This window comes from Lolium rigidum, chromosome 6 (genome assembly GCF_022539505.1).
Source record: "Lolium rigidum isolate FL_2022 chromosome 6, APGP_CSIRO_Lrig_0.1, whole genome shotgun sequence".
Classification (NCBI taxonomy): domain Eukaryota; kingdom Viridiplantae; phylum Streptophyta; class Magnoliopsida; order Poales; family Poaceae; genus Lolium; species Lolium rigidum.
Window position 1 is genome coordinate 44,838,968 of NC_061513.1, and position 23,287 is coordinate 44,862,254.

General features: G+C 44.1%; 1 protein-coding gene across 1 annotated transcript; it reads left to right on the forward strand.

Annotated features, from left to right (window-relative positions):
- Nucleotides 1–14,106: 14,106 nt before the first annotated feature.
- LOC124662542 (CRIB domain-containing protein RIC4-like) lies at nucleotides 14,107–14,818 on the forward strand. The gene is made up of 2 exons (XM_047200366.1): nucleotides 14,107–14,246; nucleotides 14,331–14,818. The coding sequence occupies exons 1-2, from the start codon at nucleotides 14,123–14,125 to the stop codon at nucleotides 14,816–14,818; spliced, it is 612 nt and encodes a 203-aa protein (XP_047056322.1). The 5' UTR covers nucleotides 14,107–14,122.
- The last annotated feature ends 8,469 nt before the right edge of the window (nucleotides 14,819–23,287 follow it).

Here is a 23,287-nt window from a genome sequence, read left to right on the forward strand (position 1 = left end):
CATAGAGTTACAGTCAGCCACTAGGCTTTGAACTAAAATTTGAGCGCAATTCACCAACGACTGCTGGGACACCACATTAGTGCAAGCATACTTGGCATAATTGTGAGCCACTTTATTTGCTGAATGACGCACTGAACATAAACCGAAAAAAACAAATGAAGAACTGAGCTCGCATATATAATTCAAGATGGGTGTGATTATCGAGCGATCGCCCGTAACCATCTTCCAAATCCTCAGCAGCTCGGTGCAGTCTACTTCAAAAACTACCGAAGTACAGAGTTTAACAGGGGAAAATAGCAACCGCAGTGGTACATGTAGGATTCAAGGTGAACCAGGTGCTGAGCCCAACCCAACAATAGCATTAAATGATTACATGGCTCAAAACAAACCAGGGCTATTCTCAACGGCCTTATTTTTTTTTTCCCAATAGATCCTCATGGGATCGATTTTCATTATCATTGATGACAAAAAAAACAGCGTCAGATGTCTTAGTTATATTTTTTACAATCAACAGCGGTATCAGGATCAAAAGCAACAACTACTAAAGGACCAAAAGCAACATCACAAGCACATGCCCGAAACCTCTCAGGCCATGGCTAGAAGCCGGCGAGTATCTAGGGCTAAGAAGTTTTATCCAACTTATTGCATCAGCAGCAACAAGTTACACGTAACCAAAAGCAAACCGGTCACAGGTAACCGACACACGTTTGTATCAGCGTTTCAGATGAGGAGTTTTGGTCATCAGAGTCTTAATCTCCGTTTACGTCCATATCTCCTTGTGCGCGATTCGTCAGGCGACGCACACCACTTGTATCAGCAACATTTCTTCCAGCGCCAGTGCAAAGGGCCAGATTGAGGAGTGCATCCGCACCTTGCTGGAGTTGCGTTGCGCCGGCAGTCGAGTGTAAACCTAGCCAGTATTTCATAAAGGCAGTAGAAAGGCAGATTAAATCAACAGGGTTTTTCAGGAGTTTTTTCTCAAAACAGGATCTGTTACGCGTTTTTCAAATCGCCCAGCAGATGGCTGCCATGCTAGCGATCTGGACACTGCGGTTAGTCCGAGAGAACTAAGGCATCCACCAAAAGAATTGGGCAAACGATCCAAGGCGAGTTTGTGCACCAACAACAATCCTCACCAACCTCCAGACATATTTAGCTGCAGGGCAAGCGAAGAAAAGGTGCAGAATGGTTTCATGTGTGGAACAAAATTGATAAAGAGGATCTCCTGTCCAATTTCTTTTCAGTAAATTATCTTTTGTGGCTATAGTATTGTGCCAGATCAACCACAGCCAAATTTTGATTTTCAATGAAATTTTACTTTTCCAGTGATGTTTGAAGGATATGTCAATCTCATTCCTGCACAAGTATTTGTACAAGCTTTTCACTGTGAAGTGACCACTCTTAGTCCATTTCCATCTTGATCTATCCACGGAATCATTCAAAGTTCCCTGGTTCAAGACATTGACAATACCACACCATTGCACTTGTATATCATGAGAGCCATCTTCTGAATGACAGCCTCTATCCTAGCTGTGCAGTTGCAGCTGCAGCTACAGATATACTTTGTTCATTGCAGATTTCATAAATTATCGTCCCGATCTCGTCCAAGTTAACCTATCCTCAAAACAGACCAGCCCACATAACCTTGGGCTTTGAAAAAGTACATGTAATTCCTTAAGATCGTAATTATAACATCTCGTAGGAAAACCACATGTTATTCCTTAAGATCGTATTTTTCGAACATAATCACATAAATATTCTAAATATCACTACTAATTATATGTAGTTATCTAAAAAATTGGGGGGGGGGGGCATTGCCCCCCGGTCTAAATAAAGTTCACATCTCATTCTTTATGGTACGATAAAAAACGAAATCGTTAAAAGACACTACTGCAGAATAGGCTATCGGTGACAGGCTCAAAAGGCCCATTAGTGACAGGCAAAGCGGCTGTATGACTAGTCACTGGTATGATGTTACTAGTGACAGGCAATGTGCCCGTCACTAGTATGTGTATACTAGTGATAGGCAAAAAAAGATGCATGTCACTGGTTTAGATCAAAGGCCGCACCCATGTGGGGTTTTTTTAGTTACAAGCCTATTATCCTAGCATGTCACTGGTTCGAATTTCAATAATAAAAAAAGTAAATATGTTTTCCCACATGATAGCACCATAAGATGGTGAACCAATCATATATTTACAAGAGCTAGTATGACATAATACTTGCACAACTAACACACTGCCAGAACTTGAAATTTATCATAGACTAACAAATAATTGTTTCTTGATCAGTTAGCCATTTGAACTCCAAAGAACACCACCACCGTACATGTATTATGGTCATATGTATAGCTGCAAGTTCCTTTCGCTGTTCCACACTTCTATCATCTTGTTGAGGTGCAAATTCTTTAATTATGTCTTCCTTGTATGGACCTGAATGGTGCAGGACACTGATGACGTGCTTAACCTGATACAACAAGGAAATAAGCATATAATTGTGAGCAATGGCACCAGGTGGATAAGAGCATATTGGAGAATGAAGACATTCTAAATAAAACATTAAATAGTGCCATAAAAATTAGCTTTTGTTACTACTAAAAAATACTAATCTACTTAGTGTTAGCACATGAAGATTGAAGTTGTAAAATGTTTTGTACTCTGGAGAATGAACATCTAGCAGATCAATTTTACAATCAAACCACATATGGAAATATGAAACGGTCTTTACATGGGAGTCACTACAGATAAACATGTTAAAGTAGGTTAAGCTTATTCCAATCTAATATGCAGATGAAAGTATAAAACACGTAATGTCTTGTCAAACACATCCCTTGAAATGTGCATATATTCAAAAGAATAGTGGAACCGGGTCCACTGCAATGTGAGGAGATATTTAGAACAAGAAATGGGGAAGACTGGAGACTCGAACAGTGTGCTTTGCTCACCAAGCTTGAGTCCCTTGTTACTGTTTACATCTTGAAAACAACACATGATCTCAAACTCCACCTGGTGCCTGTGTTGAGGAGAACAAAGTAGCAGAAATAAAAAGTGAGAGAGATTAAAAAACATCCATGTGTTGCAATTAACTAGATGATGCTTTATCAAATTTAAAAAATTAACAGCTCCAACAAGAGAAGTCGGAAAATATGGAGGTGTTAGGAAGTTAAGTGGCAAATGAAATATTTCATGTTTGCATCTCTGAGCTTAGACACAGAGCTATTGGCTCCTAAAAACCGAAGTAGTGACATACGGACAAAGAGGAGAGTATAAATGGACACGGCAGGCACTGACACCAGACCTATCGTGCACGACATGCATGCTGCCCCAGCGACGAGTTCAAGGAAAACATCTGTGCATTTTTTAAGTTGTCCTTGTAATTCATTTCGCTCATGCAAAAATGTTTTTTGTGTGTTCGATCCAGTTACTTGATGTTTGTGCAGTTCATGCAAAATAAATGTCTGTTAGCTCTGGTTTCTAATGCTATTGCTAATTCGGTCCACAATTTGGAAAGAGATTTGCTCATGTTCAGTATGGAAAGATTGCTGTGGCACATTTCGACCTTTTGGGATCTAACTGTTTACTCTTTTCTCATAATAGTTCAAATGCCCGTGCGTTGCCACGGGTCTTTAAATTTCATTTTTCAATGCACATATATAATTCACAACTCACTACGAAAATTTAAAACAAATCAGGAATAACATAACATACTACAACATGATAATACCCTGTGACAGTAAGCTATTACCCATTTATGAAATGTCTTGTCCTGTCAAAGAAAAATAATATGTCTTTAAAAAGAAAACCTTCTACGTCTCCAAATAACGATTGTGTTACAAAAGTAGAATCGCATATGGATGATTCTATGTTTCAAAAGAAGTACATACAAAATGTCGCATGCACACAGGTCGAGGTATAAAATTGAAATCATCTTATATATATATGCTTTTGAATCTTAAAGGTATGGCAAGAAAATGTACGCACTCACAAGAATAACCATAAACTCACATATTTTCCAAGAGAGGCCTGCAAAAGAATTAAATTTAGTTGCTTTGAACAAGCGACTGAAATAAAGATTTGGTCAGCTCATGTTGAATGACTTAAACAGAAGCAATGGTCAGTTCATCTTGAAAGACTTAAGGAAGCAACATGGGAACAGGATCTTACCTGAGAAACAGCCAGCTGGTCTCTAATGCCATGAACTAAAAAAAAATTTAATGTTTTATTACCTGAGAAACAACCAGCTGGTTTAGCTTTGTATGCCAAAATCGGAGTTAACATCAGCTAGCGCTTCCCACCTGCAATCAGTATCGCAGTAGAAACACCACACATTCAAGCATCACATAGAGATTATTTGGCATATGGGGAACATGTCAGTGCTTGTAGTGGAGTTAATTTCAGAGTTCTGACAATAACAACGGGCATGGGAGGGATGCTGCCGCCAATCCCCTGGTGAAAGCCCTCGGAGGATCGGCAAACGAAAACATGTTTTAAGCCCACATCAACGATCACACTTGTATTTACACATAATTTTGTCTTGCTCCTTGGAGCCTTCATATCCATTTCAGTCGAGAGATACACCAGGATATACCTGATCAGCATGTATTTATTCTGGAAGACGATAGTATATGCCACTACTTTAGTTTCCATAATAAGAGTGAACTTTGGAATTGGTTTCCCAAGGCCACACAAGAACATAAGTGAATATTATTGAGAAGTTACGGTAACAGTTAATGTACGACAACTCCAAGAAAATAAAAAGAGATTTAAATGGATCATTTGCATTTGGGTTCATTTTGGTAAACGCAAATAGGAAAACATCATATCTGAGTCGAACCAAAAAAGTATGACTTGTATAATTCCCTTTGTTTAAACATCGGGCACGAAATGAACATCAAATATATCTTTTCCCTTAAGGAAAACAGCCCCATAAATAGTGTGAAGAACAAAAAAGACCTGCGACGACGACGACAACAGGAGCCTGGGGTGCTTGTGATCTTCTCTACATTGAAATAGGTACGATTTGAGCATGGATTTAATAAGCGATGTATTTTGGCATGAATACCATCCTGGAAAACATATACACAGCACATCCGGAGACTTACATAATAGCATTAGAATATGCATGCTTCTCATGCACTTGATTTCAAATACACGGATCAAGAAATAGCAAGAATCCGAAAATAGAACAAGAAACTGCTAAAATAAGATACTGTAGGAAAATCTCGATTCTTGAATGAATACATATATCCTCTAATACACTCTGACCTTAAAGTACTACGTGCTTGACATTCTTGGTCACATGAAAAAACATATTTATATCTTATCTATTTGTTTATTCAAATCAATTTTATCTACAAACTTGAGACAAACCTGAAACCAGGAGCCATGATTAGATTTTGCATAGCTAGGACAAGACCGGGATATAAGTCGAATGACATAATAAACATCTCAATCAAACTGTTCTTCCCATGGAAAGAATCTTTTTCACTCAAGAAATTATGAGGAGTAGAATCCGAGAAATTATTCGTTGGTGAAAACTGTTATATCTCAGTGTTAAAATAATCGTTACCAAATAGAAGGTTCGGATCTTCTCCTTTTGTTTTCTAATAATGGTGGAATTATTTATTCCATAAGGTAAAACTACAGTGGCATAAAATCAAATACCATGTTTGAACCACACTAACGATTATGACTTAACACTTCTATGCCCACCAGTTTTCGGCCTTCTTTTAGGCCTGATTTTGCAGTTTCAGTATGTTGGGTTTTATGTTTATCACGTATTTTGTTATTTCAGTGTGAATCAAATAGCTCTTTTGTACCAACAAAAATGCATTGGATATTGATTTGATTAAAATTCTGCCTGCAAGTTTTTCATGGTCATATCGAGATGGTTGTCCAGAATTTCATATATCCTAGATCATCAGGTCGCAAAGACAAGAAAACACTCACTGGGCGCTTCCAAATAGAAATCGGACGGAAACATGTTGGTTGTGAGTGGACTCACCAGAGTGGCAGTGCAAGAACGGCACTGTATCTCTCTTAGAGCATGTGGGAGGTATAGTTCGCCTCATTCTGAAAATCATTATGCAGTTCTCACATGGCAAAAGTACAAAAAAGGAGAACCAATATTTGTTTCCATTCAAATCCTCTATGGTGTTGCTAGAGTATGGAAATTTTCTTACTGAAGCTTCAGGTATGTCTTCAGGAGTTCACGCAATAAGATCCAGGCAAATGAACTTGAATGTCCCATAAGGCCGCAGAAGACAATTCTTAAATGTCCATACAAAATGAATCTAGTCATCTATTTTTAATGTAAGTTCAAGAAATTAAGCTGGTTTGATGCACTCAGAGAGAAGAAACCCAAATAACAGGTGGTTCTCAACTGCTCATTCAGAGATGGGTTTTCTTCCTCTCGAGACCCAGCAAAAAGAAAAAATGTCAAGATTAAGCTATTATGCCATTTAAGAGTTTACTTCCGTGCACGCCAGACAACTATCAACCGACGCCCAGCCTGTTTCTCCTTGTCTCACTGACGGGTGCCAAAATTTCAGCATCTTTAGTACTCTGTAGCAATATTCAATCCCTGGATCCATCTGTCATTTAAATTGAAAAAACAGAGAAATACCAAAGAGATCTCAACACCAAACGGGTAGAGGGTAGAAGGCTTTGGAGTAGCGCAGGAATCAAAACTGAATGATTAGTGACATTTAGGAATCAGAAGAGGGACTTTTCGCTGCAAATCCATTAGATCGAGAGAGAGAGAGAGAGAGAGAGAGAGACTTGCCCCCATCCAGGACCAGAGTTGTCTTTGTTGCTCGATGTCGTCGGGGGAGGGACAACCTGTGTTGTGATGCGGAACCAAGGGAGAGGAAGGGGGTCAGGCATACTAGTGTAACCTTGCCGGGCGATGGAGATGGTAGTCGTCGTTCCTGGGACCGGACATCCCCTTCCGCTCGTATCCCTCCTCCCACAAGGGCATGGCGGGCGTCGTCAGCAATAGGCCGTCGAAACTTGAGGCGAGCGGAACCGGGCTGAGAGCGTTGATCCAGGCGAGGGAGCTGCTATCGAACAGCCCTGCGGTAGCCACCTGCGGCAGCGCTGAAGTCACGAGCGAGGGGAACCAGGGCCGAGGAACGGGAGGCAGGCGCGGCGACGTCACGGTCGGGGAAGGCCCAGGCTCTGGGGTTGTGTTCCACCGTTCGAAGGAGGTGGACGTAGCTGTGCCGCCGCCAAAGTCATGCCGTCCTGGGGAGAGAGCGATTATTTTGGTGCGAGGTTTGGGAAGGGAGCGAAGGTCACGGCCGAAGAAGCGCAGGTTTTAATTGGGCTTGGCCCATGTGGAGGACGAAGCGCGATGACGATGCGAACGATGAAAGGTTTGACGTATTGGCAGAATAAGGAACACCTTCGTCCTTTTTAAGTAGTGTAGAAGTAGTGGATGTTTGGTACTAATTAATTTATCCTCAGTTAATACAAGACTTTTTTATTTGTTTTGATGCATGTTGAGATGATTCAGTCCCAAATGAAGTCGAATAAGATTGTAGTTTGAACTAAGCTACGGGTGGTAGCGTAGTATTAATAGCCATTCTGTATCTAGCTGCAGTAATATATGCTTGTTGGCAAGGTACAAAAATCGGAACCTACTGGTTTCGAACACTATGTACCGCGAACAGCCAACTGCCTCTGTCAGAAGAATGTATTCATGTGAGACATTTCTATATTTTATACATAGATCAAAACCCGATAAGTGAATAGGGTAAACGCCAGGATCCATTAACGATTCCGCGAGTGAGCTAGTCCGAGCGCTCTTCCGAGTTTTCGCTAAATCCACCCACCCTCTATTAGGTTTGGAGTTTGAGATTGATGGACAAAATCAGATTCAAAAACTACTACAGGGGTCTACCTAGACATGATACGGAGGAGCGCAGCCAAAACTGGAACAAAGAACATCCAAATCACCCGCAGCAAAACCTAGAAACCCTACCAGCGATGGGGATGAAAAAGAATATTGGGTGCAAGTTCGTCGACCTAGCGGTACCAACAAGCAAGAGGGCGATATTAGGAACTGAGATACTCACTGGCTCAAATCGATGACAAACAAACCACCTCCCCGCCTGCCGTCGGCGCCGGCGAAAATCAACGAACGCGCGGTGAGGTGGAGGAACGGGATGCTGGACCGCCCCCGCGGGAACCATCTGGTAGATGCGAGCGCAGCTGGCCGTCGCCGCCGAGATTCAAGAAGAGTCGAGACGACGAGTCGCGAAGAAGTGGGGGGCGGTTGATTTCGGCTGCTGCGCTCAGGGCATGTACAATGGTGATGACTCAGCTGTTTGTAAGAGGTAGTTATAGGTGATTTTGGTGATGTGGAGGAAAGAGAATGAGGAGAGAGAAGGAGGCTGTAAAGTTACAGACAGTCTGTAGGCTTCTTACAGACATCTTACAGATACCATTTTTGTTGTTGTATGAAGGGTGTCTATAACTTATACTTACATATAGTTATGACTAAAAATAGATAACTTACAGACAGACTATTGTATACACTGTCTGTATCATTGTCTATAGATGACATGGAGCAGTATTACAGACAGCATCCGTCTAGACCAATGTACATGCCCTAAGGTGTGGCGTTCGAGTTCTTTTCCTCCCTGAAAAATCGGACCACGTTCTCGTTTTCTACATTAGAGCATGTCTAACAGGCCCCGTATTTTTTTGCCCCTTAAAACACGAGTAAAGGGCCCTGTATTTACTTTTCGCCGGCCAAAAACTCGGACGAGCTAGCAGAGCCCGTATCCCCACCCCGTAAAACAGAATATAGACGAGCTAGCAGAGCCTGTATCCCCACCCCGTAAAACAGAATATTCTGTTTTACGGGGTGGGGATACGGGCTCTGCTAGCTCGTCCGAGTTTTCAACCCCTCAAAACAGGGTGTTTTGACAATTTGGATATTAAAACCAACACAACATTCACATAAAATAAATGTTTTACATCACACAATAATCATCATAATTATTACAATAAATGTTCTAATGGAAGAATTAAACAAATAACAAATGTTTCACACATACAAGAATAGGAAATGAATGTTTCACACATACAACAATGGGAAATGAATGTAAAAACTCATTGGCCATGCAACTGCCAATGGTGATCAATCAGATCTTGGGTGAGCTGATGATTAGTCTCGGCATTTTCAATGCCTCGATGAGCTGCAAGAAAAGCTTCAATCCGATCAGGGTTCCTCTCGGGCTGCACTCGGGTGCCAACATTGTCATAGAAACATGGCAAGTTCAAACCTCTTTCATCTTCAATGATCATGTTGTAAAGAATGACACAACATGTCATGACATCAACAAGAATTTCCTTGTCCCAAAACCTAGCAGGACCCCGGACAATTGCAAACCTTGCTTGCAAGACACCAAAAGCTCTCTCAATATCTTTGCGGCATGCCTCTTGCTGGGCTGGCTAATGGGTACCACAGATCTAACCCGGCCCTAATAACATGCCAAAAAAAGGCCAGGGCTAACAAATCGCTAATGATCCGAGGCCCATCTGGCCCGCAACCTACGCGGGCCGTGACGCTCGGTTTTTCAATATTCCGGCATGGCAAAGATTTCTAGCACAATGATTCGGAGTAGAAAGCTTTGCGCTGGTCAACTGTTCGACATAATGAGTCAGCGTAAAGAACTTGAGAATGCAATCTTTACTATTAAATTGCAGTTGGGGATGGTTTGCACTTTGACATCAAACATTCGAAACATCCTAGCCGTCAATCATCTCAAAATCGCCCGTCATATCATGCCACCGTCAAACACACATCGATAAGGAAACCGACATCAATCAAGGAAATTCCCGCTAGAGCTGTATAACACACACACGGAAGGAAATACACCGCGTATAAGGAAACATACATCAATCAATGAAATTCCGCTGGAGCACTGCGTATAAGGAAACAGACATCAATCAATGAAATTCCGCTGGAGCTCTATGACACACACGGAAGGAAATTCCAGGAAATTGGTATACTGCATGCGTCAATGAAGGACAGCTCGAGCGCAAACACGTCGAGAAGGATTAGTATACTACAACAATCAAAGACAGCTCCAGCACAAATACGTTCAGAAGGATTGGTATACTGTCAGCCATCGATCGCCGTCGCCGTGATCTTCCACCACTGCCGTGATCTTCCGCCGCCGTGATCTGCCGAAAAAACTTCACTGATCCATCGGCTTATCTCTGTCGCCTTCTTCGAACCAAGCATCGATCGCCGCTGCCGTGCTCTGCTGACGCTCCAAGTTCATGTTCTCCCGCTGGTAAAAATGAGGAAACAAATGAATGTTGATAAATCTTCTAAGGGGGAACGCATCCCATTTTCAAGATATAATCGAAGAATCTGCAAATGAAAATAATGGAGCAAAACAAGGCAGTGGCAAGAAGCTAAGTTGGTGTTATCACCGGATTTTGGCCAAATCAGGAGATGGGCCGTAAGTGAAGATGGGCTTGAAGGATACACGCGTGGAGCATCTTTGAAGCGGCCTTGCACGAAGAGTTTGGGCTAGATTGCCCATGTATCTGTAAATATAGTAGATCGTATTTTAGTTTAGATTAAAAGATAGAGTTTAACTCGTGCACGGTTAGGTGCACGTCCAAATTAGAAAGTCCCTTGGACTATAAATATGTATCTAGGGTTATCGGAAAAGAAGGACAATCACGTTCACAACAAACACAAATCAGGCGCATCGCCACCCCTTCTTTCGAGGGTTTCTCTCGGGTAAGCATCATGCTGCCTAGATCGCATCTCGCGATCTAGGCAGCACTACGTTATTCGTTTACCTTGTGTTGCTCGTGCTGAAGCGTTGTTGATGGCGAGTAGCACTACTTATCGTAGATGTTTTGGGGCTTGCATAGATGCTTTTCTTACGCATATCCGCTAGCTGTGCCGTCCCTCGATATCTAGCTCGCCCTTACACCTATCCAGGTGTAAGGGAAGCATCTTGCTTGTTCGTTGTTTAGTAGATCCGATCCGTTATAGTTGCTCCTTGATTCTTCAAGGATTGGTTTAATATCCGTATGGTTAGGCCTTGCAAACGGGTTGAACGATCCGGTAGTGCGTTAGGTATGGTTTGTTAGTCCTAAGAGGGATGTCCGGGAATTAACTTAATGTTGGTTTTTAGGCCTCTTTTAGGGTTAGCTTTCCATTATCTTTCGTGTCTATTAGGCTCAACTACGCGTAGGATGTTCCGATCATACGGTGAAAACCCTAAACTGTCGTAGATTGGTTTAGCTTTATACTGATCAAGCAGGAGCCCCATGTCAGCGTTAACCCTACGTGAAACATGGGGCGATCGGCTTTGTGAGCCGATCCACAGGGCAACCTGAGAGCCGATCGGGCTCGTATTTAATGTTTACGTGTCTGCCATGCGAGGGAACTAATCGAAGCAATCCAACACCTTCCCGGCCGGGTATAGGTCGGGTGGCACGCCCTTGCAACCGCCGGGACGTGTGCCGGAGCATTTGCGGGACGACGTCGAGGGACCAGGGCCCACTGCAGCCTTGGAAGCCTCCCGGCTCTTCGTGTTGCTTAACCACTGCTCGCCGGTGGGGTTTGGCAGGCAACAATTGGTATGCTCGATTGTCTCCTGAGGGAAAGCAAGAACACCTAAAAAAGCTGCGGATAGCCCGTGAACAAAAAAAAGGCAGCTACAAGCATTGGTAATCTTTATCATCTAATTTTATTATCTGATGCATCTACATTGATCACTGAGCATGCTCTTTTATCAGGAGAGCATTCCACTTTCAAAGATAGGACAAACAGATATACTGATGAAAATGGAGAGCCCACGCAAGGTATAGGACCATGCATCTTATTTATCATCTTATTTTATCATCTGCCGCATCTAGGTTGATCACTGAGCATGCTATTTTATCAGGAGAGCATACCCCTTTCAAAGACATGACAAACAGATATACTGATGAAAATGGAGAGCCGGCGCAAGGTATAAGACCATGCTCTTTTAAACTCACCGTTTTGTTTTCACAATTACCATTGACCATGCTAAACTTAACACATCAGGGGGCATGCAAAACGGTGCGGCGAGCTTCGTTGATGGAGTTTCGCCATCTCGGATAATACAGGTGGTCGATCATCTAAACAAACAAAAAAATTCTTAGAATATTGTCAGTCTTTTATATGTTTTGACCTTCCTTGTCTCCTTCCCAATATTTCTACCAGATGAGGAGTCTAGATCATGCATCTGAGTCAACCAGCTCGAAGCTTACCCCAGTTACAAACAAAACCAGTGAACACATGGGAGTTCTAGGCAGCAGCCAATTATCTAGAGAGAATAATACTTTCAAAGACCAGACAAAGATATATAATTATGACAACCCAGAACTAGCACAAGGTAATTATGAGTGGACCATACCAGATTTAGATGCACCATTTTATATTTACGATGACCATTGACCATGCAAAACTGAAAACATCAGGGAGCATCCAAAAAGGTCAAACATGTTCTGAGAACAATGCTTCGAGCTTGATGGACAGAGTTTCACCATCTCTGATGCAGGTAGGTCAGAATAACACTGATATGTCAAGTCTCTTTATAACATACTGTAACACTTACCTTCTTTGTCTTCTTCCTTGTATTCCTACTAGATGAGGGGTTAAGATAATGCATCTGAATATCCTCTGGCATAGCTTACCCCAGTTAGAGATCAAACCAACAATTGTGCAGATACAAATAGCAGTGTCACGAAGCAAAGTTGGTAGGGTCGATTGTCTGCGGAGAAGAAACAAGAATACATGTTGAAGCAATGCAGATACCGCCAACTAAAAAAGATTTCAAACGATGACAAATATATGGTTGTTAAATATATTTCAGACGGGTTAGAATCTTATTAGTTTTTATGAATATCGTGGTTTTGATACACGTGATTTTTTATAACTATTATATTAACGGAATGTGAAAAAAAAAAACCGTAGCTACGCACGGGCATTCAACTAGTATACGTAGTACTGGAATAATAGGCACAGCAACTTGCAGTGTGCCTAGTGGTTACTGAACTTGAGCTGCACTCATTTTTGAACAACCTGTGCTGTGAGGACTGAGGAGTACTGAGAGGAGGAGCGTGTGCATCTGGACCTGGGCATGCTCGAGTATACGATACGAGCAGGTGAGGCGATGAATTAATAGACGGCGAGTACGTACGTGTACGCACGCACGCGCGCAGGCAAGGACACTATTGAGTCACGCGCGCCTACACAACAGCCGATGACCAAGCTACGAACACTACACCTCGCTGGCACGAAGGTACGCCAAATAGCCAATAGGGTACAAAGTAGAAGCGTACGTATCGATGATCCGATGTACGCACATACATACAGACAGAGTGGCAGACAGGTACGATACGAATGTATATATGGTGAGGAGCGGAGATACGGGCGGAGAAATAGTTTAGTAGTGGTGGGCAGTGAGAGAGGGAAGCAGTTGGGCATTGGTCCAGCACCAGCCAGCAAGGAAATACGTACCAAACACATCTCCAATTCCAAAATTCTGCGCGGCACATTGCAGGTGTAGTAGCAGCAATGTGGCTGTCTGCCCCATCATCCATCCACCCCGTCCGTGTATCTCGCTGTCTCGTCTTGTACACAAGGCCGGAAATGGTCCTATCGATCCTGGGTGGGGGTGGGTATGAAATTACCAACCATCCCAACCCACTCCCTCCCATTATTTTTCCTCGCCGTCTCCTTCATCTTTCCCGTACCACCACTGAGACTGGAACCGTGTACCGCTCGCGGCTGCACCACCATGTCAATGTAGGGACTAGGGAGTAGCTAGGCTGCCCCTACTGCAACTACAAGTGCGAGCAGTATTCTCTACTCCTTTCCCCAAGCTGCAGTGTGCAGGTCAGTAGCCACCTTCTTTGCCTTGCCCGTTTGCCTCTAGCTTCCTCCCTCCCGACCTATACCAAACTTGGCAAGCCGTGGGCGCTTCCTTCTGTTAACAGCAGCAGCAATCTCCTCCCCTCCCACCTCGCTTCTAGCTCGCGCATTCGCCGCCTGCCTTTCCTGCTTGCATAGAGGTTGATTGAATCTGGACGCTGCAGTGGTCGTTAGGCCGGCCATGAGCAGCAGGGAGCAGCAGCCGCGCGGCCGCAAGGAGCGCTCGTCCTTCATCGTCATCCCCTTCTCCTCCACCTGCCGCTCCGCCTCCAGCGTCGACGTCGTCCAATCAAGCAAGCCACAAGGTAAGCACGCTGCCAGTCGTCTTCTCCATCTTCTCACGTTCTTCTCTCTGTCTCATCGATGACCTATGTTGATGTCGACCCTAGGTGCTGGCGCAGGGGAGGTGACCTCGGCGGGAGGCGGCGAGAGGAAGCCGCCGGGGAAGGGCGAGTCGCTGTCGCTGGTGGCGCGGCTGCTGCGCGGGTTCAAGAACCTGTCCCACCAGATCTTCGCCGTACACGACGAGGAGGATGATGAGGAAGATGAGCAGGAGATGGTGATCGGCCTGCCCACGGACGTCAAGCACGTCGCGCACATCGGCTGGGACGGCAGCACCAGCACCACCACCAGCCTCCGCTCATGGAACCGCGCCGCCCCTAACCCTCCGCCAGACGCCGCCGCGTCAACCTCATCATCATCCGGCGCAGCTCCTCCGCCGGCGCAGGCGCAGCAGCCGGCGCTCTCGGCCCGGCAGTTCGAGCTCGCCATGGCCGCGCAGACGTCCGCCGCCGGCACAACCACTGCCGCGTCTGCAAGCACGAGCGGTAGTGGTGGTACCAGCACCGCCCAGCGGCGCCACCGCCACTACAGCTAGCGTGACGGGGGCGGGGGCGCGCGTCACGAGGCGTGATTAAGCCAAATGCTGCCGGGTCGGTCGTCACGAGACGCTGTCCGGCCGGGTCTCTCGTCGATATCTTTTGGATTGTCTTCCGGTCAGTCAGAGTCAGAGTTGAGATATGGAGCGATTCTCTTGTGTAACTAGCTGCGAGACATGATACTTTTTCGTTTCCCGGGGATTTCCTTTCTTTTGTTGGGTTCCTGCTTGGTTTTACCTGCTCGATGCCGATACTGCCACTAGTTTACTCCTCGATTAGCCTCTCGTCGTCGTCGCGTCCTCGGTGGCCGCGCGCGGCGCGCATGTGGCTTGCCTAGAGAAATCGCTCGCTCGCTCACCGCGGCCGCGCGCATGGCCAACTTTTCTGCTACGTTTCGATCGCTTCGCCGTAACCGGCAGCCCAGCGCTCTGGGCGAATGTGTCCCCGAGCCTCGACCATAAACTCTGGCTCGCCGTAGCGCGTGCACGCTCGTGCTCGTGTCACGCGATTGGCCGGCGTGCAGGTCTGTACTGTAGGTGCCTGCACGGGATAGAGAGGCGTCGTGCTGGATCGGATGCATGCACGGTGATGGTGGTCAGGACTGAGGACGGCGCGCGCGCGGGCGGATACAGTGCCATTGATCGGGTCCTACCAAATTATACGTTTCGGCTGGTAGCGATCGACATGGTGAGCTCCGTTCTTCTCCAGTGCTGCCATGCTGGCTCCATAGCTGATCGACGGGGTCCTCCGTCACGACTCACGGGCAAGGGAAATGATATCTTCGACCACACGACGTGAGCAACCCAAGCCACGCCCTTATTTAGGCACCAGGTAATAAGAGTAACTCTAGAAGAACATGCCTCCTCAACCGGTACGTCTCCAGAGGCAATCAAGGAGTGATTATGTTTTCCGGCTGCCGATGGTCTGCCCCAATTCTGTGACCTCCGGGCCATGGAAGCTGGGTGAATCTCGGTCCAAGTCAGCAGGACGACTCCGTTTTTTCGGTTTTATGGTTAAGCTTTGGTGTGGTGCCGCTCAGGCGGTGGTGGCGGAGGTTTTTTAATAAAGTCTTCCCGGCTTCACCTCCATCTCGAGGGTGACGTCGAGATGGTTTTGGGAGTGGTGTGTTTCTCAAGGATTTCTTCTAGCTTGGGGGATCCCCGGATCTTCGTGGCGCTTCATCGACGGCGATTCTTTTTTCTTCGTCTCTAGGAGGAGACTGATGTGGTCTGCTTAACCCGTTCGACAACTTCATTCCTGTCAACAACCAACTACGTCGGGCTGACTCAGGGAGGAGCGGCAGCGGCTGCTCGCCGTCGACACGCTCTAGAGGTTGAAGACGAAGAGCATCTCAAGGATATCGTTGTAATTTTCGTTTTTATCAACATGCTTCGTATTATTCGATATTTCTCTTAATGCCAGGGTTCTACTCGTGAAAAGAACAACTCTAACGACAGAAACCATTTCAAGGTATCACTCAGGCTTCGGCAAAGCAAATCCGACAAACACAAATGGTAAAAAAAATTTATTCTGGCCAGCAACCCAAAGAAACAATGCTAAAATCAACATGATCTCGGGGATGGTCTAGTTGGGAAAGTTTCCTCCAAATAAGGGCAATGATTGGCGGCTACTGGTCCGACGCAGCTGATTTGGGGCACATCGTGAAGCTCCACGTGACCTTCGCCCTGGATGTGGCCACATCTTTTTCGCTCCCATACTGATTGTTCCACAATTCCTCTTTTTTTTCATGTTCCACCCACTCAACTCATATAATATAGTTGTTTATTGGACAATGATGGACAATCGGGTGTGGCGTTTGGGCTCAGTCTTCATAGAGCCCGATATTTTTAAAATATAAGAAAATGATATTGTTGAAAAGTTTTGAAAAATGTTACGGAGAATTTTATGTATACATGTGTATGTACTTTTAAATGCTTGATCCTCTAGGCTACATACAAAACGAAACGTGAATATTACATTATTTATTAACTGACAGTTTTCACAATCCACTTTTGTGTAGCCAAGACCACAACCTATTTCATACTAAAATTTTACACTTGTAGAATACATCTTCGTTCTTTTCACAATATTTAGGAGCTTAAAAAAACGTTTGGATTTTTTTTTAAATAACATATCTAGTATGCACGGGAATCGTAATTTTTTTGGTGAAGAATATTGAGCTTAGTGGGAGTAGAGTATAGTAAGTTGTTTCAAGATTTTTCGATACTAGTACTCTCTTTCATCTAATTGTACTCCGTCTGAAAATATGTAGCTTAGCTTACTGTAGATTTATATGTATCTAGATTTATTTTAGTGTGCAGATATATTTGTATCTAGATAAAGATGAGTCACGTATTTTCTAACAGAGGTCGTAGGTTACAATGGTCACTGGTAGAAAAAGGGCATTTAATCCCGGTTCGCAACCTCCATTAATATCGGTTGCGCAACCAGGATTAAATATACGCGACTAAAGGCTCCCCTTTAGTCGCGGTTCCTTACGAACCGCGACTAAAGTCCCGTTCACGTGGGCGGCAGGCGAGCGTCAGGGCGGAGGACCTTTAGTCGTGGTTCTCCTGGCCAACCGCGACTAAAGGCCCCCCCTAAATCTGGTTTCTTTTTAATTTGTATTGTTTTATTTCTTTTATATTTTATTTTGTGTTTTATATTTTATATTTTATTTTGTGTTTTATTTCAGTACACATATTCTACGGTACTATATACATGCATATGAATGTACAATTTCAAACAAATTAGAAATTAGAACCAAGAAGAATTCAAGAGGAATATACAATATATATTCAATATCGGATGACCATATACAATTTTGAACAAGTTTCCATACATAATTTACGGCATCAGAAGTTCTACGTCCTCGTAATAGTGTTCTCCTTTAGGATGGAGGACTTCCCTCATGAAAAATCCTGCTAGTTCCTCTTAAATTGGTCGGAAGCGAGCTTCTGGACTAAGCGTCTTTCGGAAGTTATTCCTCTTGACGTTGTTATCCGACGGCTTCCGCTCAGAGGTGTATCTCCGGATGAACTCACAAACATAGTATCCACATAGATTGGTCCCCGGTGGCTAAATATCCCCAGTCAGTGACCTTCTAAAGTCTAGCTCTTTTTGAAATTCACCGACCGTTTCATCTGTGAACCGTCTCCAAACCCTACGAGGCAAAGAAAATTAAATGAACAAGAGAGAGTTATTAGTTACTTGATATTAGGAAATGAACGAAAGAGGCCGATCGATATAGAGCGGAAATGAATGAAAATAATTACTTTTGCAGCATTCTTCTCATGTTGACCCAAAGCTTTCGATCCATATTCAGAGAGTCCATGATGAGAACTCTGGAGGTGTGAAATTCAATTACTAGCAGAATCCAGTGGAACCTGCGGACACGATACATGCACAGTCATGCATAACTCATCGATTAGACATACCATGCATGGAGTAAACAAAAGAGAATATGCTCAAGACAGAAACACTCACCCAAAATGGTAAGGAAATAGAATTTCACTTTTGAGTTGCTGCTTTGTAAGAAAAAGCCACAGGTCTTGCTCCACGTCGGCGGGGTGTTGTTCTAACACCTATTAATGATTTGTGGGTCAATGAACCCAACATCATGGATGTTCCTTATTCGCATTTCCCGAATCTTCATTCTGCATAATAGCGTACACAACAATATAGTTAGGACAATATATATAGTGCAGGCAATGAACGAGATGAGGTAGAAATAAATCACTTACAGAACGTAGCAACTGATGATAGATTTGTCGAGCTCGCGCAGATTGAACAGTCTGGAACAATTCACTCATATGAACTGTTACATAGTAATGTTTGAAGTGATACTCATGTCTAACTTCCGCATAAATATATTCTTTGCCGGCGTTAGTTTTTATGTAACCCTTGTACCAACGTAGCAGATTTTTCATTTGTGGAGGTAGATCCTCTTCCTGCGCAGGCTCGACGAGAGGCCCATTCGGCACATATGTAATTGCTACCTCACTCATTGGCGCCTCCTCAAGGCCTAACACTGCATGAAGAGTCATACCGAACTCGGCCGCTTGTTCTCTGGCACCCGTTACAGTCATTCCCTGTGCTGCCGCAGCTGCTATGATAGCGGGGTCCATTAGTTCATCATCCGGACCGGCGGCTTTCACTATGAGCGGGGGGATCGATTGTTTACTTTGTTCCCCGAGCTGGGCAACTTGTTTCCCGCCTTTTTTACTTTCTTCTTTCTCGGCCTCCTCCAAGGCTTTCTTCTGCTGCTTCTCCGCCAAGTCTTTCTTCTCCTTCAATATGCCTGCTTGCTTACGAAGTTCACGTCCATAGTCGTCAGGCATATTCTTCTCGGCTTGGGACGGTGTGCTCAAAAATGACTTAGCCCACTTCTTTTCCTTCTCAGAAAATACTGGCTTGGGCTCGGGCTCTCTTTTCGCCTTCGTTTCCGCCCTCCATTTCTCATGGTGAGCAGCCGCGACCGCGTCTACTTCCTCGGCACTACGTTCCCAATGCCTTGTGGGGAGAGGCTTCAGTGATGGCTCCGGTACCTTTGTGGTTTTAGGTACATAAGGGTCCGGGTTAATAGTCCAGGACTGCTTCTGCTTCTTCGCCGGAGGTGGATAGGGGGGCGGCGTCGGCTTACCCGCCGGAGGCGGACTTGGGGGCGGCGTCTGCTTACCCGCTGGAGGTGGATTGGGGGGCGGCGTCGGCTGACGTGAAGTAGGTGTAGATGAACCACCACCACCACCACTGCCACCACCACCACCGGAGGGGGGTGGACTTGTTAGCCTTGGCGCCTGATGGCGTGTAAGGCACACATTCGTTGGGAACCCCAAGAGGAAGGTGTGATGTGTACAGCGATAATTTTTCCCTCAGTAAGAAACCAAGGTTATCGAACCAGTAGGAGTCAAGAAACACGTGAAGGTTGTTGGTGGCTGAGTGTAGTGCGGCGCAACACCAGGGATTCCGGTGCCAACGTGGAACCTGCACAACACAATCAAAGTACTTTGCCCCAACGTAACAGTGAGGTTGTCAATCTCACCGGCTTGCTGAAAACAAAGGATTAGATGTATAGTGTGGAGGATGATGTTTGTTTGCGAAGAACGATAAAGAACAAGTATTACGGTAGATTGTATTTCAGATGTAAAGAATGGACCGGGGTCCACGAGTTCACTAGTGGTGTCTCTCCCATAAGATAAATAGCATGTTGGGTGAACAAATTACGGTTGGGCAATTGACAAATAAAGAAGGCATAACAATGCACATACATATATCACGATGAGTACTATGAGATTTAATCGGGGCATTACGACAAAGTACATAGACCGCTATCCGGCATGCATCTATGCCTAAAAAGTCCACCTTCAGGTTATCATCCGAACCCCCTCCAGTATTAAGTTGCAAACAACAGACAATTGCATTAAGTATGGTGCGTAATGTAATCAACACAAATGTCCTTAGACAAAGCATCGATGTTTTATCCCTAGTGGCAACAGCACATCCACAACCTTTGAACTTTCTATCACTGTCCCAGATTCAATGGAGGCATGAACCCACTATCGAGCATAAATACTCCCTCTTGGAGTCACAAGTATCAACTTGGCCGAGCCTCTACTAGCAACGGAGAGCATGCAAGAACATAAACAACATATATGATAGATTGATAATCAACTTGACATAGTATTCAATATTCATCGGATCCCAACAAACACAACATGTAGGATTACAAATAGATGATCTTGATCATGATAGGCAGCTCACAAGATCTAACATGATAGCACAATTAGGAGAAGACAACCATCTAGCTAATGCTATGGACCCATAGTCCAGGGGTGGACTACTCACACATCGATCCGGAGGCGATCATGGCGATGAAGAGACCTCCGGGAGATGATTCCCCTCTCCCGACGGGGTGCGGAGGCGATCTCTGAATCCCCGAGATGGGATTGGCGGCGGCGTCTCTGGAAGGTTTTCCGTATCGTGGCTCTCGGTGTCGGGGGTTTTCGCGACGAAGGCTTTAAGTAGGCGGAAGGGCAGGTCGGGGAGGCGTCACGGGGGCCCCACACGCTAGGGCCGCGCGGGCCCCCTCTAGGCCGCGCCGCCCTAGTGTGGCGGCGCCCCGTGGCCCCACTTCGTATCTCCTCCGGTCTTCTGGAAGCTTCGTGGAAAAATAGGCCCCTGGGCGTTGATTTCGTCCAATTCCGAGAATATTTCCTTACTAGGATTTCTGAAACCAAAAATAGCAGAAAACAACAACTGGCTCTTCGGCATCTCGTCAATAGGTTAGTGCCGAAAAATGCATAATAATGACATATAATGTGTATAAAACATGTGAGTATCATCATAAAAGTAGCATGGAACATAAGAAATTATAGATCCGTTTGAGACGTATCAAGCATCCCCAAGCTTAGTTCCTACTCGCCCTCGAGTAGGTAAACGATAACAAAGATAATTTCCGAAGTGACATGCTATCATAATCTTGATCATACTATTGTAAAGCATATGAGATGAATGCAGCGATTCGAAGCAATGGCAAAGACAATGAGTAAACGAATGAATCATATAGCAAAGACTTTTCATGAATAATACTTTCAAGACAAGCATCAATAAGACTTGCATAAGAGTTACTCATAAAGCAATAGATTCAAAGTAAAAGCATTGAAGCAACACAAAGGAAGATATAAGTTTCAGCGGTTGCTTTCAACTTCAACATGTATATCTCATAGATAATTGTCAACACAAAGTAATATAACAAGTGCAATAGGTAAACATGTAAGAATCAATGCACACAGTTGACACAAGTGTTTGCTTCTAAGATAGAAAGAAGTAGGTAAACTGACTCAACAATAAAGTAGAAGAAAGGCCCTTCGCAGAGGGAAGCATGGATTACTATATTTGTGCTAGAGCTTTTATTTTGAAAACAAGAAACAATTTTGTCAACGGTAGTAATAAATCATATGTGTTATGTATAATATATCCTATAAGTTGCAAGCCTCATGCATAGTATACCAATAGTGCTCGCACCTTGTCCTAATTAGCTTGGATTATCATGGATTATCATAGCATAGCATATGTTTCAACCAAGTGTCACAAAGGGGTACCTCTATGCCGTTCGTACAAAGGTCTAAGGAGAAAGCTCGCATTGGATTTCTCGCTTTCGATTATTCTCAACTTAGACATCCATACCGGGACAACATAGACAACAGATAATGGACTCCTCTTTAATGCATAAGCATTCAACAACAGTTAAAATTCTCATAAGAGATTGAGGATTGATTGTCCACACTGAAACTTCCACCATGGATCATGGCTTTAGTTAGCGGTCCAATGTTCTTCTCTAATAATATGCATACTCAAACCATTTGATCATGAAAATCGCCCTTACTTCAGACAAGACGAACATGCATAGCAACTCACATGATATTCAACAAAGGTAAAAGTTGATGGCGTCCCCAGAAACATGGTTACCGCTCAACAAGCAACTTATTAAGAAATAAGACACATAAGTACATATTTTTCACCACAATAGTTTTTAGGCTATTTTTCCCATGAGCTATATATTGCAAAGACAAAGGATAGAAATTTTAAAGGTAGCACTCAAGTAATTTACTTTGGAATGGAGGAGAAATACCATGTAGTGGGTAGGTATGGTGGACACAAATGGCATGGTTATTGGCTCAAGGATTTGGATGCACGAGAAGAATTCCTCTCAATACAAGGCTAGGCTAGCAAGGTTGTTTGAAGCAAACTCAAGTATAAAAGGTGCAGCAAAGCTCACATATGAACATATTGTAAGTATTATAAGACTTTACATTGTCTCCTTGTTGTTTAAACACCTTAACCAGAAAATATCTAGACTCTAGAGACCAATCATGCAAACCAAATTTTAACAAGCTCTATGTAGTTCTTCATTAATAGGTGCAAAGTACATGATGCAAGAGCTTAAACATGATCTATATGAGCACAACAATTGCCAAGTATCAAATTATTCAAGACATTATACCATTTACCACATGCGGCATTTTCCGTTTCCAACCATATAACAATGAATGAAGTACTCCGACTTTCGCAATGAACATTAAAGATAAAGCTAAGAACATATGTGTTCATACGAAACAGTGGAGCGTGTCTCTCTCCCAAACAAAGAATGCTAGGATCCGATTTTATTCAAACAAAAACAAAAATAAAAGCAAACAGACGCTCCAAGTAAAGCACATAAGATGTGACGGAATAAAAATATAGTTTCACTAGAGGAACCTGATAAGTTGTCGATGAAGAAGGGATGCCTTGGGCATCCCCAAGCTTAGATGCTTGAGTCTTCTTAAAATATGCAGGGATGAACCACGGGGGCATCCCCAAGCTTAGACTTTTTACTCTTCTTGATCATATTGTATCATCCTCCTCTCTTGACCCTTGAAAACTTCCTCCACTCCAAACTCAAAACAAACTCATTAGAGGGTTAGTGCATA